Source organism: Nelumbo nucifera, chromosome 5, assembly GCF_055504915.1.
Source record: "Nelumbo nucifera cultivar China Antique chromosome 5, China Antique-T2T, whole genome shotgun sequence".
Classification (NCBI taxonomy): domain Eukaryota; kingdom Viridiplantae; phylum Streptophyta; class Magnoliopsida; order Proteales; family Nelumbonaceae; genus Nelumbo; species Nelumbo nucifera.
In genome coordinates this window covers 4,408,653-4,424,169 of record NC_142653.1, presented here as the reverse complement: position 1 = coordinate 4,424,169, position 15,517 = coordinate 4,408,653, and the positions used below count along the sequence as shown (strand labels likewise).

Below are 15,517 nucleotides of genomic sequence, written 5' to 3'. Positions count from 1 at the left end.
TTACCAGCAAACGGTGCCCCAGAGCAGAGGAAAGCATCTTCGGAGTAGTCCAAAGGGAAGGAGAACCCATACGGGGCTACATCAAACGATTCAACGAGGCATGCTTACAGATACCCCGGTTAGACCCCGCGGTACAGCTCGCCGCAGCAAAAAGAGGGGTGACGCACAAGGAATTCAAGTGGCACATGGTAGCTAACCAGCCCGCGACCGTGGCCGAGTTCCTCAAGCTCGCGGACAAGTTCATGAGGACGGAGGAGGAAATCAACCAAAGAACCGAGGGCGGAAATGAGAAAAGAAAGAGGGACGGCGAGCCCTCTAGCTCGGCCGACCGGAAAAACACGGCCCGGGACCCGAAACCGAACCAGTCGTTCCGAGCTCCCCTGCTAGCTCGGACGGATTACACGCCACTGAACACAAGGCGAACCGAGATCCTAATGACGATCAAGGACGCCCCCTTTGTGAAATGGCCACCTCGCCTAAAGGGAAATCCGAACGAAAGAAACAAGAACTTGTATTGTAGTTTCCATAGGGACCACGGTCACAGTACCGAGCAGTGCAATAACCTCCGAGACGAGATAGAGGGGCTCATCCGTCGCGGATACTTAAGGAACTTTGTACAGCACAACAATAATAGCAATAAAGCGGATCAGCCGGGCGAGCACTTAAAAGACGCCCCGGAGACTAGCAGCAGGCCTGCCGAACCGATGCAGCGACAGCCTCCGGCAGAAAGGCCAGTACGGGGAACCATCCACGTAATTGTGGGAGGTTCAGTGGTGGCGGGGTGCACATCAGCGGCAGCTCGGACCTCAGTTCGCGAAGCGGTCCTCAAGGAGCGGAACCCCCCGAAGAGGCCGAAGACCGAAGAGCCGATCCTTTTCACAGAAGACGACGCGCGGGGAGTTCGCTACCCTCACGACGACGCACTCGTCATTAAACTCAGGATCAGCGACTTCGAAGTTAGGCGCGTACTCGTAGATTCAGGCAGCTCGGCGGACATCCTATTCAAGTCGGCATTTGATCAGCTACAGCTGCCAAGGAGCGAACTAAAACCTGCGAGCACTCCCCTGGTGGGCTTCAGCGGGGAGGAAGTCAGGCCCCTTGGGAAGATAACGGTGTCCGTGGAAGTCGGCACATGGCCTTGTGCGGTCAGACTCAGCCACGATTTTCTGGTGGTCGCGACCCCCTCCCCATACAACGCCATAATAGGACGGCCAATCACGCATATCTTGCGGGCGGTGGTCTCTACCTATTATTTGGCGATGAAGTTCCCTACGGACTTTGGTGTGGGGGTAGTGCGGGGCGACCAGCTCGAGTCCCGCAAGTGCTACGTCGCCGCCCTAAAGGGCAAGTCCAAGCCGGCCGGCGACCTCGACCTGGAGCGGCCTACGGAGCAAGGCGAAGAACGAGTCTCGCCGACAGAAGAGACAGTTGCGATCCCGACCTTACCTACGGACCCATCTCGCGCACTCCAGATTGGTGCTTCTGTCAAGGAACCCCTACGGGCCGAACTGGTAAGTTTTTTACTCCAAAATTTAGATATTTTTGCGTGGTCCGCGGCCGAAATGCCCGGTATTGACCCTAGTCTTATAACTCACAAACTCAACACTGACCCTTTAGTCAGACCCGTTAGACAGAAGAAACGGAACTTAGCCCCGGAGCGCTGGAGAGCGGTCGACGAGGAAGTCGAAAAGCTCCTCGCGGCAGACTTCATAAGGGAAGTCCATTACCCGAGCTGGGTGGCCAACCCCGTGCTGGTGAAAAAGGCGAACGGCAAGTGGCGCATGTGCGTCGACTACACCGACCTGAACCGAGCTTGCCCGAAAGACTGCTTCCCCCTTCCTAGGATCGACCGTCTAGTGGACGCGACCTCGGGACACGAATTGCTAAGTTTCTTGGATGCCTACTCAGGCTACAACCAAATCCGGATGGACCAGTCCGACGAGGAAAAAACCAGCTTCATAACCGAATTCGGTATATACTGTTACAAGGTCATGCCCTTCGGGTTAAAAAACGCCGGGGCGACCTTCCAAAGACTTGTAAATAAGCTGTTTCGGCCCCTGATCGGCACAAAGATAGAGTGCTATGTAGACGACATGGTCGTCAAAACACAGTTTTCACAAGAATTAATACAAGACTTAGATTCTGTCTTCCAAATCCTGCGTCGGTATAACATGAAATTAAACCCCAACAAATGCGTCTTCGGCGTCACCTCGGGCAAGTTCCTGGGCTACGTTGTCAATCGACGTGGCATCGAGGCCAACCCAGACAAAATACAAGCCATCCTAGATATGAGACCACCCCGGAAAATAAAAGAAGTCCAAAGGCTGAACGGCCGCATAGCCGCCCTGAGCCGCTTCATGTTCAAATCGGCAGACCGCTGCCTACCCTTCTTCAAAGCGATCAAAGGCCAAGGGTTCGAGTGGACCCAAGACTGTCAGCTCGCGTTTGACGAGCTAAAAGGCTACCTCGCCAAAGTACCAACCTTAGCTCGGCCTGAGGAAGGCGAAGTCTTGGAGCTATACCTCTCGGCCAGCGACGAGGTGGTCAGTTCGGTACTAGTAAAGGAGGCAGACCGGGTCCAACGACCCATATATTATGTTAGTAAAATCTTGCAGGGAGCAGAGACAAGGTACCCGCAGATAGAAAAGCTAGCGTATGCTCTGGTGATAGCAGCACGGAAACTCCGCCCGTACTTCCAGGCCCACACCGTCATCGTCCTGACCAGCAAACCTCTGAGGCAAGTCTTACTCAAACCCGAGGTTTCCGGCCGGCTGACGAAGTGGTCCATCGAGCTCAGCGAGTACGATCTCCAGTACAAGCCAAGAACTGCCATCAAGGCCCAAGCCTTGGCAGACTTTATCGCAGAATGCACGTTTAGCCTCGAAGCCCCTGAGCCGGTAGAGCCCGAGATCCCCAGTTCGGGCGAACTCGGAGCTCCCGAGCCAAACGAGTCCGAACCCCGCGAAGTAGCAGCCAGTATGGCATCCCTCCTGGTTAGACCAAGCGCGAACTGGGAGGAGGAGCCCTGGATCCTTCACGTAGATGGCTCCTCGAACCAACAAGGCAGCGGGGCTGGAATAGTGCTACGCGGCCCGGGCGGAACAAAACTGGAATACGCACTACGCTTTGAGTTCGCGGCATCCAACAACGAGGCAGAGTACGAGGCACTGATAGCCGGGCTAAACCTAGCGCGCGAGGTCGGGGCAAAGCACGTGGTTATCTGCAGTGATTCCCAGCTCGTGGTCAACCAAGTTACAGGCGAGTACGAAGCACGCGAACTCACTATGATTGCGTACTTGGCAAAAGTAAAGGAAGCTCTGCTCAACTTCCAATCACACTTCATCAAGCAAATCCCGAGGTCAGAGAACGCTGAGGCCGACGCCTTGTCCCGACTGGCTAGCACGAGCCACAACGCCAGGAGAACCGTGTACATAGAAGACTTGCCTCGGCCCAGCATTCTCGGTGGGGCAGAAGAGGTCGCTCCCGTCACCGAAGCAGAGCCGAGCTGGATCGACCCACTCGCGAGCTTCCTGTTAGACGGAACACTCCCCGCGGACCGCAACACAGCCAAGAGGGTGCAGCGCCAGGCAGCCAAATACGTCATGATAGACGAACGGTTGTACCGACGATCCTACACGCTCCCCTATCTGCGATGCTTGCGCCCAGCCGAAGTCGAGCTGGTACTCCGCGACATCCACGAAGGCTTGTGTGGCGGACACCTGGGGGGCAGAGCCCTTGCCCAAAAGGCACTTCGACAAGGATACTACTGGCCAACGATGAAGGCAGAGGCAATCGAGCTCGTCAGAAAATGCGGCAAGTGTCAGAAGCACGCCAGCATCCACCATCAGCCCGCTGCCGACCTCAAATACCTCACCAGTCCATGGCCCTTTGCCCAATGGGGCATCGACCTCCTGGGGCCATTCCCACCAGCGACAGGCGGGAGGAAATTCCTAGTGGTGGCAGTAGATTATTTCACAAAGTGGATAGAAGCCGAACCCCTGGCAATAGTTACAGCTCGAAACATACAAAACTTCTTTTGGAAGAACATCGTATGTCGCTTCGGGCTACCTCGGGTACTGATATCCGACAATGGCAAACAGTTCGAAGACATCAAGTTCCAAGAATGGTGCCAAAGTATGGGAATTAGTCAGAACTTCACATCGGTCGCACACCCGCAGGCAAATGGCCAAACAGAAGTAATGAACAGAGCCATCCTCCGCGGACTAAAAACGCGATTGGACCAAGCCAAAGGTTTATGGGCAGACGAACTACCAAGTGTTTTATGGGCACACCGAACCACGGAAAAGACCGCCACGGGTGAGACCCCCTTTAACCTCACCTATGGCACCGAAGCAGTGATCTCGGCGGAAATCGAAGTGCCTACGTTACGACTGGAAGCGTACGACGAACGGACAAACGAGGGCGAGTTGCGCACCAACCTCGACCTACTGGACGAAGTGAGAGACCTCGCGCACATCCGAACTGCGGCTTACCAACAAAAGGTAGCTCGGTACTACAACGCGCGAGTAAAAAAGAGGAACTTCCGCGTCGGCGACCTGGTTCTCCGTAAGGTCATGGTGCCCGAACCCGGCGTAGGGAAACTGGGACCGAACTGGGAAGGACCCTACAGAGTAACGAAAACACTCGGTGGGGGAGCGTACGAGCTCGGAACCCTAGAAGGGAAACAAGTACCCCGAGCATGGAACGTTGTCAACTTGAGAAGGTACTATCTATAGGCCACCAAAGCAAGTACGCCGAAGTCATTTCATTAAACAAACTGACGGACCGAAATGGACAGTTTGGCAGAAAATATATAAGCTCGAAGACACCAGTACATGAACAAAAAGACGTTTCATTTCAAAACAGATGTGTACATTTCATTTCATTTCATTTTACAAGCCCGGAGCTACTTCATCGTTATCAGAAGCCTCTCCGACAACGCCCGAAGGACCTGCCTCCCCCTCGGAGTCTGGTTCGGCATCCGCGGCATTAGCCATCTCCGGAGTGATGCGCGAAGTGGATATGGCGCTGGTATCGAGGTCGGGGTACGTATTCCGGATCATCCACCGACTTAGCTTGAAACCCCTCCTGTAGGAGTCTACCATCAGGTCATCGAAATCCGGCGAAGCAATGTAATCGCTGACAGCCTTCTTCTTTGCGTCTTCGATACCTTGAGAGAAGATCTGAGTCCTCTCCCTGATATCCTCCTGAAGATATTCGACCTGGTGCTCCAAGTCCAGCTTCATTTCCGCCATGCGCTGCACCACCACCCCCATGGCCTCGGCATCCCTCTGAGACCTCGCCTGCCTAGACCGCGCACGGCGAGCAGCGGCACCAGCAGCGCGAGCATTCTCCTCGGCGGTCCGAGCATTCTCCTCGGCAGCCCGAGCAGCCTCCTCGGCAGCTCGCGCCTGCCGCGAGCATTTCTCCACCTGGTTCGCCAAGGCGTGAATAGAGGAGTTCACCTATCAAAGGAAAAGGAGATCAGAGAAACGAATGAAAAAATAGAAGCTAAACTCGGAGGCAGGCCACTTACCACCATGGCATGAGTAATGGCACGGCAGGCCACTTGGTGCAGAGGGAGCTCGGTCCACGCCACGACTTCCTCAGGAAACATCGCCTCCTTACTCCGTTGAAGAGCATGCACGGGCGACAGCACGCTCCTGAAGTCCCCCGGGGCCTCCGAGCCCGACGGCCCAGCTGCATATGAGCGGACTCGGAGTAAGCGGGAGCCCCCGTGTGTGTGGTCTCAGCATAAGGAGCCCCCGCCGGCCCCTGCATGGGAGGAACCATCTCGGGCTCCTCTGCCGGACAGTCCGGCACCTCGGGCTCCGCAGCTCGGGATGGCTCGGCCCGAGCTCGCTTGGCCACCTGCTTTCTCCTCTTCATCCCCTCGAATAAGTGCGCACCTCGTGACCCTCGTGAATCCATTGTACCTGCGAAAAGGAGTTCGGCATCAGTAAGACGTAAGCAAAGAACAAGACAAGATCACTAGGGAAAGAACTTACCCGAACTCAGGCCCGCAGCAATAAGCTTGGCCTCCGTCAGATACCATTGGCAATCCAGCCCAAGCCGCGCCCATTGCCGAAGGCCCTCCGCCATCTCCTCATCAAGTGTGATGCCGGAATCAGGAGCGGCCACCCCCTAGCCGGTCTGAAACGGCCACCCCATCGCACTTCGCACCCCGAAATAGTCCCGCTTCCACGCTGAGACCTTATTGGGGAGTCCGTGTAAGAGCTTGAAGCCCGGGCGAGGGGACAGGTAGTATGCCCGCCTACGCCCAGGGAGGGGACCCACTTGCTTTTTCAACATCAAGATGGAAGAAAAAATCTCCAGATCCAGAGGGAAGTTCTCGTCGCAAAATAAAGAGATCGTCCCCACTAAGTTCCTAATAGAGTTCGGGTGAAGCTGGCCAACCGTCACACCGAAGTGGTTTAGGACCTCGACAACAAGAGGGTGGAAGGGCAGTCGCAGCCCCGCGGCGAGCTGTTCCCGGAAAATCACCATCTCATCAGGGCCATGTTCCCAAGGAAAGCTCCCCGTAGGGATAAAATAACCGTACTCACTGGGCAAATTATAGTAGTCTACGAGGGTTTGAAGTTCCTCAAGCGTCATGGTCGAAGGGCCGAACTGATCTACAACCCGGCCACGGCGGGAGGTGGATGCCGACCTACCCGAAGCACCTCGGGTGGTAGGCCCAACCCCTCCCTCAGGACCTACATCGGGCTCGCTTGAACTACCGTGGGACGCAAACTGGTTCGTAGAACCCACATCAGACCCACTTGAACAGTCTGAACCCTCCAAACCAGACATCGCGAAACGGAACGGGATTCCAAAAAATACTCACCCGGGAAGAAGACAAGCAGACCGCGAGAACTCGAACAAGCAAGACCTGGGACGCGAGCTGAAACTTAAGGTGCAAGCTCAAGATATACGACAATAGCAAGGACGGGCCCCCCCCCCCCTCACACTATTTATATCCACAGCGTACGGAAAGCGACGGCCCAGATCGAAGCCAATCCAACGGCCCACAGCCGCGTTAAGGCGCACGTCTTCCAAAACCAATCGGCGCACGTCTTTTAGAGACTGACGGAGCGCCGCGCACGTCTTGTCAGAGGACAGGTGTCGGCCCGCGTCTTCCCGAAACGGACGGAGCAACGGCGCACGTCCCCTTGCAATAAAAGCGTCTGCAGCGCAACTCCCGAATAACTGACGCCACGACTTCCGAACGCGCGCCCCTTTTTGAAAATCAAATTAGAGCAAGCGCGCTCAGCATGGACCAAAACCCTCCTGCTACCTTGCAAACTCCCCGCGCCAAGACGGAACCGTTGTCGCAGGGAGTGGGGGGCAATTGATGAAGGGAAATTTGGCCCGACCTCGCGATCGCCCGACACGTGGCAAAGGCAAGCAGCTCGGGACAGTAGAGCACCCAAAGCGAACATCGGAAGCAAGTCCAAGCCGCTACCGAGCCCGAACTCCAGACCGCTGTACTTAGTCCGAGCTCCTTGTTAAGAGCGAGCTCCATGTCAAAAGTCCGAGCTCCCTAAAACCCGAGCTCCCTAAGTCCGAGCTCGGTACTAGGAGCCCGAGCTCCCTAAGAACCCGATCTCCCTAAATCCGAGCTCCCTGTTACGAGCGAGCTCCCTACTGAGAACCCGAGCTCCCTGCAAGGAGCACGAACTATACTGGGCCCCAAGTCTCACAAAGCTGATCCGAGCTGACCCGTGACAGCTCGGAACACTCCAAACCGAACTCAAGGCACCTCGCTCGCCACTCCAACACTTCACCTCCAAAGCACCAGGCCAGCCAAACGTACCCGACACCAAGGACGTCTCTGTCCAGGGGCGACGTACCTGACTGATTTGGGATCTGACGCCTGACAGCCGCATTTCAAACGGCTTCCTGCCACCGCCACCTGCAACCGTCGTCGCTAGCCGCAGAGACGGCTCCGACAAAAGGAACAGTGGCGGTTCTGTCCGACCAGAGGAAATGACACCCGAACTGGCAGGAGTTCAGAAGTAATCATGCCCGACTTGACGGAGGCCTGGAAGTGAGTGTGCGAGGTGGTTATAAAAGGCTTCTACCCCCCCAGGGACGAGGTATGCTAACTCTCGTGCTATTTGGTTATTCTTGCCCCTAAAGGATTCTAACTTGAGCTTCGGAGCCCTTACGCCGGGTTCTCCCCGGAGCTTCTCTTCTCCCATTTCAGGTTCCTGTTACCCACTCCAGAGGCAAGATCGTCAACAGCTAAGACCGGCCAGATTGTGCATCATCAAGTGCAGTTTTAACATCTAACTGCTCTAATTCCATGTCATGCATAGCTACCAAAGCAAGCAAGGTACGAATAGAAGAATGTTTAACAACAGGGGAGAAGACTTCGGTATAGTCAATACCTGCAACTTGACTGAAACCCTGTGCCACTAACCTTGCTTTGTGTCGAGCATCCTCAACACCAGGAATACCCTCCTTAGTCTTGTAGACCCACTTGCACCCAACAATTTTCTTCTTTGGTGGTGGCGATACAAGTTCCCATGTGCCATTCTTTTCGAGAGATGCAATCTCCTCTTCCATGGCAACTAACCACTTACCACTGTCTGGACTGGATATGGCTTCATCGTAAGTGGTTGGATCGGTAGTGCCTTCTACCTCACAAGCAACGGTCAATGCATAAGACACGCAATCATCAAATCTCCTTGGTGGTCTTATCTGTCGCCTCGGTCTATCTTTGGCAATAGTGTGCGACTCCTGACTGGGCTGAACATCACCCGATGTGACCGGCTCATCTGAAATAGACCGAGAAGGCTGTGAAGATGGACTGGCCTCCACCTCCACCTGCATCTGGGCATCCTGTGATGTACTTGAATCACCAGCAATAGAATCCTCCTTCCTTGGAGATAACATGTGTGATTCATCAAATATAACATCACGGCTAATAATAATTTTCTTGCTCGAAGGGCAATACAACTTGTAACCCTTTACACCAGAGCCATAGCCCACAAAGATACATTTCTTGACTCTAGGTTCTAACTTTCCATCGTTAACATGAGTATAAGCAGGACAACCAAAAATTCTTAAAGATGAATAGTCAGTAGGAGTACCCGACCAAATCTCAAATGGAGTCTTAGCCTCGAGAGCTGAATGCGGAGATTGATTCACCAAATAGGCTGCCGTGGAAACTGCCTCGGCCCAAAAGGACTTATTCAAACTTGCATTGGACAACATGCAACGAGCCCTTTCCAAGAGTGTGCGGTTCATCCGCTCTGCCACACCGTTCTGTTGTGGTTGACCAACATAGGTGCGGTGTCTAACGATACCTTCAAACAATAATTTGTAAAGTCAAACTCACAAAACTCGAGCCCATTATCAGTCCTCAACCTTTTAATCTGCCTCCCTGTCTGCTTCTCGATCATAGTTTTCCACTACAAGAAGACTCCAAACACATCATTTTTATTTTTGAGAAAATACACCCGTACCTTTCTGGAGAAATCATCGATGAATGTCAGAAGATAATTTGCTCCACCTTTCGAAGAAACACGAGAAGGGCCCCATAAATCTGAATGGATGTAATCAAGTGTACCTTTGGTCCTATGTACCCCTTTGGCAAAGCTAACCTTTTTGTGTTTACCAAACACACAATGTTCACAGAATTCAAGAGTACCTGTGACATTCCCACAAAGTAAGCCCCGCTTGCTCAAAGAAGTCATCCCTTTCTCGCTCATATGTCCGAGCCTCATATGCCACATCTTTGTAAGATCTTCATCGGACATGGATGACGAGACCAAAGCAGAAGATTCTATCACAGTACTTCCCTGCAATACATATAATCTACCAACCTTGTTAGCTTTCATAACTACCAAAGCACCTTTGGTTACCTTAAGAACTCCACCTTCAGCTGAATATCTGCAACCCCTGGAGTTGAGTGTACCCAAAGAAATCAGGTTCTTCTTCAGACCAGGAACATGACGGACTTCATTTAATGTCCTCACAATACCATCATGCATACGCACCCGGACGGTCCCTTTACCGACAACCTTGCAAGCTGCGTTGTTGCTCATCAAAACAACTCCACCATCAAAATTCTCATATGTGGAGAATGCACTTTTGTCGGGACACATGTGGTAAGAACATCCTGAGTCCATAATCCATTCTGAACACTTCCTTGCAACTGCATCTGCAATTAGCAGAAGATCATTCTCTGACTCATCTGCCGCAACACTTGCTTCGGCTTGGGGATCTTTCTTTGTGTCACCACTTGCCTGATGTTTTTGCTTATTTTGCAGCTTGAAACATTCAGCCTTAACATGACCTTTCTTTTTGCAGTAGTTGCAAGTCAAATTACGATGCTTTGACTTAGACCGACCCTTTGACTTACTGCTGCCACTTCTTTCAGATGGCCTGCCACGAACAATGAGACCCTCGGCTGTAGAGTTACTTGAGTTATTGGTCAGTTGATTATCAATCAGTTCGCGTTGTAACAATGCATTCTTTACATCTTCAACTGTAATCTCCTCACGCCCATACAATAAGGTCTCTCTAAAATGCTTATATGATGGGGGTAAAGAACATAAAAGAGTGATAGCCAGATCTTCATCATCAATTACAACATCAATATTTTGTAGATCCATGACAATCGAGAAAACTCATCAAGATGGGTTTTAATCGAGTTACCTTCCCGAAGACGAAGGTCTTTAAGTCTGCTTTTCAACAGAAGCCGATTGGTCACACTCTTTGTCATATAGAGTGACTCCAACTTGAGCCACAATTCTGCTGTAGAGGTTTCTTTAGCAACTTCATGAAGAACCTCGTTCGATAAGCACAAATGAATAGACAACATGGCTTTCATATCAATCTCCTCCCACTTTTCATCGGTCATGGATTCAGGCTTATTCTTTTGTCCTGCCAAGGCTTTCTCCAAGCCGTTCTAAATAAGAATCGCTCTCATCTTGAGCTTCCATAGGCCAAAATTCACAGATCGATCAAATTTCTCAATGTCAAACTTCATTGATGCCATTAGTAACAAAATTAATCGGTAAATAATCCCAAAAACAATGCTTTGATACCAATTTGTTAGGATTTAAACTCTGAATTACCGATTAATTAGTATGGCAAACAGGAAATAATTGAGAAATATGTGAATTATAAAGCAAATAATAAGAGCAAAAGAAAGGTAAAGATGGCACCAGATTTACGTGGTTCGGTCAAAGAGACCTACATCCACGGGAGAAGAAAGAAAACTTGTTTATTCATGTCCTTGATGAGAGAACTGCAAACTGACCACCTTACTAGTGCCGAAATGCCTTTAACAAAGCCTTGAAGCACTCAAAAGCATAGATGACTGCTTTGATCTGGTGTGAAAGAACCCTTAATGGCAGCAGTGAAGAAAGAAAAAACCGATCCCAAATAGAATAGGAGCAGATCTTGCTGGAAGATGGCGATGGAGTTCTCCCAATCTCTTCAGCTTTCTAATGCTCTCTCTCCATGCACCTACTACCCCCAGGAGGCACCCTTTTTATAGAAGAAAATAGGGAACATGGTCCCTAAAATTCTGGCGAAAAAAATGGAGGGGCAGAAGTGGAGGAGTCAAAATAAATGCAGCAGTTTTGGTGGAGTAATTGTGACTGTTGAGTCACAGCAGTCATACCAAAAGACAATAGTTATTGTGGCTGTTGAATTCCTTAGCCACACCAAACGTCAACAATTGCCAACTCAGCAAACCTCATGTGATACGCGAAACATTCACCCCCAATCAAATCTTCTCAAGATTCTTATAGTAAAACCTTTTCAAGATTTGCTGAATATTTGAAAGATGATCTACACGAATAATTTTCTAGCAAGTGCTTCATCTTTTAGTTTCATTTTTAGGAAAATAAATATATTATAGATCTCAAAGAGATAATTTGAATTCTTTATATAAACCCATTTAAAAACTCCTACCATGATGAATGAATGAATGAAGAGTTTTCTCTACTGATATGTTTGGTGCTGATTCCAAACTTGTGAAGGTGCTGATTCTTTCATCTCTAGGTACTGATTCCATTAGGATTTTTTATCTCTAGTTCACAGAAGGTATTTCATCTATTGGCTGATTAGTCTGTTGAAGTTTCTGTTACTACTCTTGTTTGCTCTTCTTATAGATGTTCTTTCTCCATTGCAAAATCCCCACCCTAACACTTATTGCTTATATTGTTTCTTTCTCTTCCTTTATCTTCTCATTGGTTGTGTTATCTACATTCTTAATTTCTAGTATACATTTAAATTGTGAATGCAGGTGTTGCTTGCACTTAGTGGTAGTATGGGTAGATTGGTCATGTCCCAGTGGTTAAGAAAAAACAAAGTCTGCACATGGGAAGCTTCTGACTGGAATGAACTAACACAAGTTATTCAGGAAGTATTTAAAGGCAGCACCATAACACCTAAAAGTGGGCCTGATAAACAGTACTCTACAGTCGAACCTCTGACAGATGATGAAGAGTTAAAAATCCAAAATGAAAGGGCTTCAAGTATTGTCATAGTAGTTGATATAGGAATACTTGACCTAAGCACAGACATATGGAAAGAGCAGCTAAAGTTTCTTGATATATTTCTTAGTAAAGCAAAGTTTGCCTGGATACTAAACCATGACACCTCCAATGCTGTTAAGATGGAGCTCCGAAGGAAAAGGCATTTGCTGATGGTCAATAAGCCTCTATATAAAGCAAAAATGGTTCAGATTCTGGAAGAAGCCATCAGAGAAAGAAATCTTGAATTGCAACAAAAGAGTCTGAGTGTTTCAAGAACTTCCATTATGCAAGGTGATTTGCACGAATGTTTTGAAATAGATCCCATTCATTTTGATGTGGGCAGCTCAGATGACTCGGATACATCTGAAGCAAGAAATTCTAATCCTAGAAAGGCTACATTTTCCATTGGAGAAACTCCTGGTGAAAGAAATGCAAGATCTTTAAACTCAGATTACAGGACTATTGACAACAGTGCAGTTGAGCTAAGTCAACTCAATTCAAAAGAAAATAAATTAAATAAAAAAGATCCTGGTCAAGTAGGGCCAAATTCTAGTGACAGTGAAGACTCAACAAAGAAGTTAGTGTACACAAAGAATGCATCAGTTTTAACAATCCTTGAATGTGCAAGTTCAAGGTATGCTGAACATCAAATAATGAGTGGCATTCCTAAAGAGAAGCTTCGTGCAGATTCAAGTAAGGTGGTTAATGGACAGAAACCTCTTGAAGGGTTGTGTATACTGCTAGCAGAAGATACACCAGTACTACAAAGAGTAGCAACAATAATGCTGGAAAAGATGGGGGCCACCGTCATGGCTGTAAAAGATGGACTGCAGGCAGTAGAAGCTCTGAAACGCATTTTAAGTGAAGAGGAATGTAGAAGAATGGGGTCATCATTGCGGGATGGAGAAATCACTCAGGAAAATGTTCGACAATTCCAGAAAATTGATCTGGTCCTCATGGACTGTCAGGTATACAAGTTAGAATGCAGTTTATAGTACACGAACTTGTTATTCTTATAACTGCATTTGGCAACTGATCATCATACATACTATTAAAAGCTAAAAAGCCAAGTATGCTTCTCATGTGACTTAATAAGTTTATCCCATGTAATTCTATTAGTGCACGTACATTGAATTCTGAAGTGTAGCTTATAACTTTCACTCTCTTTTTTTTAATATCATAACACCAGATGCCAAAGATGGACGGTTATGAAGCAACAAAAGAAATCAGGAAATCTGAGGCAGGAACAGGTTTGCATATTCCCATCGTTGCACTGACTGCGCATGCAATGTCATCGGATGAGGCAAAATGCTTGGAGGTGGGTATGGATGCTTACCTTACAAAGCCAATTGACTGCAAACAAATGGTGTCCACCATCCTTTCACTTACCAAGAGATTAGCATAAAAATATGTTCTGGGTAGATGTACTCATGTACAACTGCTTGACTTTTCACACGAGCGCAGGCTAACAAACTCGTTGGTTGATGTATAGTTCGATATTATCACAGAGATGAATGTTTCACGTTAAAAAAAAAAAAGTGAAAAAGAAAAGGAAGATGTGCTGACACTCTCTTACTTCATTGTCCTCTGTGTGTGCTGTTCAGAATGCCTCGTTTAATAACAAGTTGAGCTCATCGTGTATAATCCTTACTCCCCCCCAAACATGGGCTATTTTTTTAAGCCCAATAAGGCCAATTTCATTCAGTAATATGCTCAGATACAATCCAAATAAGTACAATCGGCAAGAAAGGCCAAGCAAACGACTATGTCAAAGATAGAGTTACAAAAAGCTAAATGTGCCACCAAAATAGCAAGTAGTCCAACCTGCTGAAACAAGAAAATTGTAAAACTAGAGCATCGGCCATCAGGAGAAGACAACTCATGAGACCGAGGGAAGCTTTCATCCAACGGAAAGTGTTTTTAGGATTTTTTTGTGAAAAATTTCAAGAACTTTCGCTCCACTGTAGATCTGTTTCTCTCTTATTTTCTGTCAACCCAATTATAACCTTTATCTTCAAGCTGTTTGGTACTCTGGATGACAATGGTTGATAAACATATAAACACCTATGCGATAATGAGCTCTTGCTGTTTTTCAAATAAATGGCAAGAACCAAACACCATCTCCACCAGTAAAGTAGAACAAGGTTAGTATCAACAAGTATTTTTAATTATTTTCATCATATATATATATATATTTATGAAAAAATAAATAATATGTATAACACATCGGATCCGATCTTCTAGGATCGGATAGAGGTGATCTGAATTCGACCAAATATGATCGGATCATGATCCAATCCATTTGCACCCTTACATGGAGTAGATGTAGGAAAGCATAGCACTTTAACTTGGATGCACATTTTATCAATGTTACCAGTTGATTCGATCCAAGTCTCTGCTACAATTAGTCAGAGAGACCTTACCAAGTAGTCACTTGGCACCTTGCAACATAAATACCATGCTGTCATTTTTACGATACCAGTTGATTGGTTATAAGTTATTTTTTTTATCATATCTTTTTGGATTTTATATTTATATTAGAAAAAATCTATGATAGCAAAAAGATATGGAGAAGAGTTTTCACCAATCAAAACATCTTTCGTGAATTTTGATAAATACCACTACTGGTTGATTGGCTTTATTTTATTTTTTTGAATATTATAGTCAAACCGTTAATAAAGTCATAGGTCCTAACTCTGAAGGGCTGGCCCAGGCCAGGGATGTGTGGGTGCCTCTTAATCATAGATGCTAAGTCCGGCTCTAGGCCGACCCAGCCTAGCCCATGATCACCCTAAAATGCTGGGGTTGGTGATGCTCGTCCCATTGCTTTACCCCAAATCATTTCTAGTTCTTTAATATACGTTTTCTTTTTTGTATACTTTAAGGTTCAAAATATCGATATACCTTCATGTATTGGTATTTAAAATGACATGGTTTTATGTTTTTTAGTTTTTTTTTCAAAAATTGATTTTAAGGCCTATTTTTAATCATATTTTTCATTAAAAATAGACTTTCCT

The 15,517-nt window shown here is 48.0% G+C and overlaps 1 protein-coding gene across 2 annotated transcripts in view; it reads left to right on the top strand.

The window, feature by feature from the left end:
- The window catches only part of LOC104590043 (histidine kinase 1-like), a 35,429-nt gene extending 21,356 nt beyond the window's left edge, over nt 1-14,073 (top strand). For both annotated transcript variants that reach the window (XM_088888996.1, XM_088888997.1), the window contains 2 exons: nt 12,269-13,468; nt 13,690-14,073. In XM_088888996.1, coding sequence (XP_088745122.1) covers nt 12,269-13,468; nt 13,690-13,905 — 1,416 coding nt within the window. In that variant the 3' untranslated portion in view covers nt 13,906-14,073. The remainder of the gene's footprint in view (nt 1-12,268; nt 13,469-13,689) is intronic.
- Nucleotides 14,074-15,517: the final 1,444 nt, after the last annotated feature.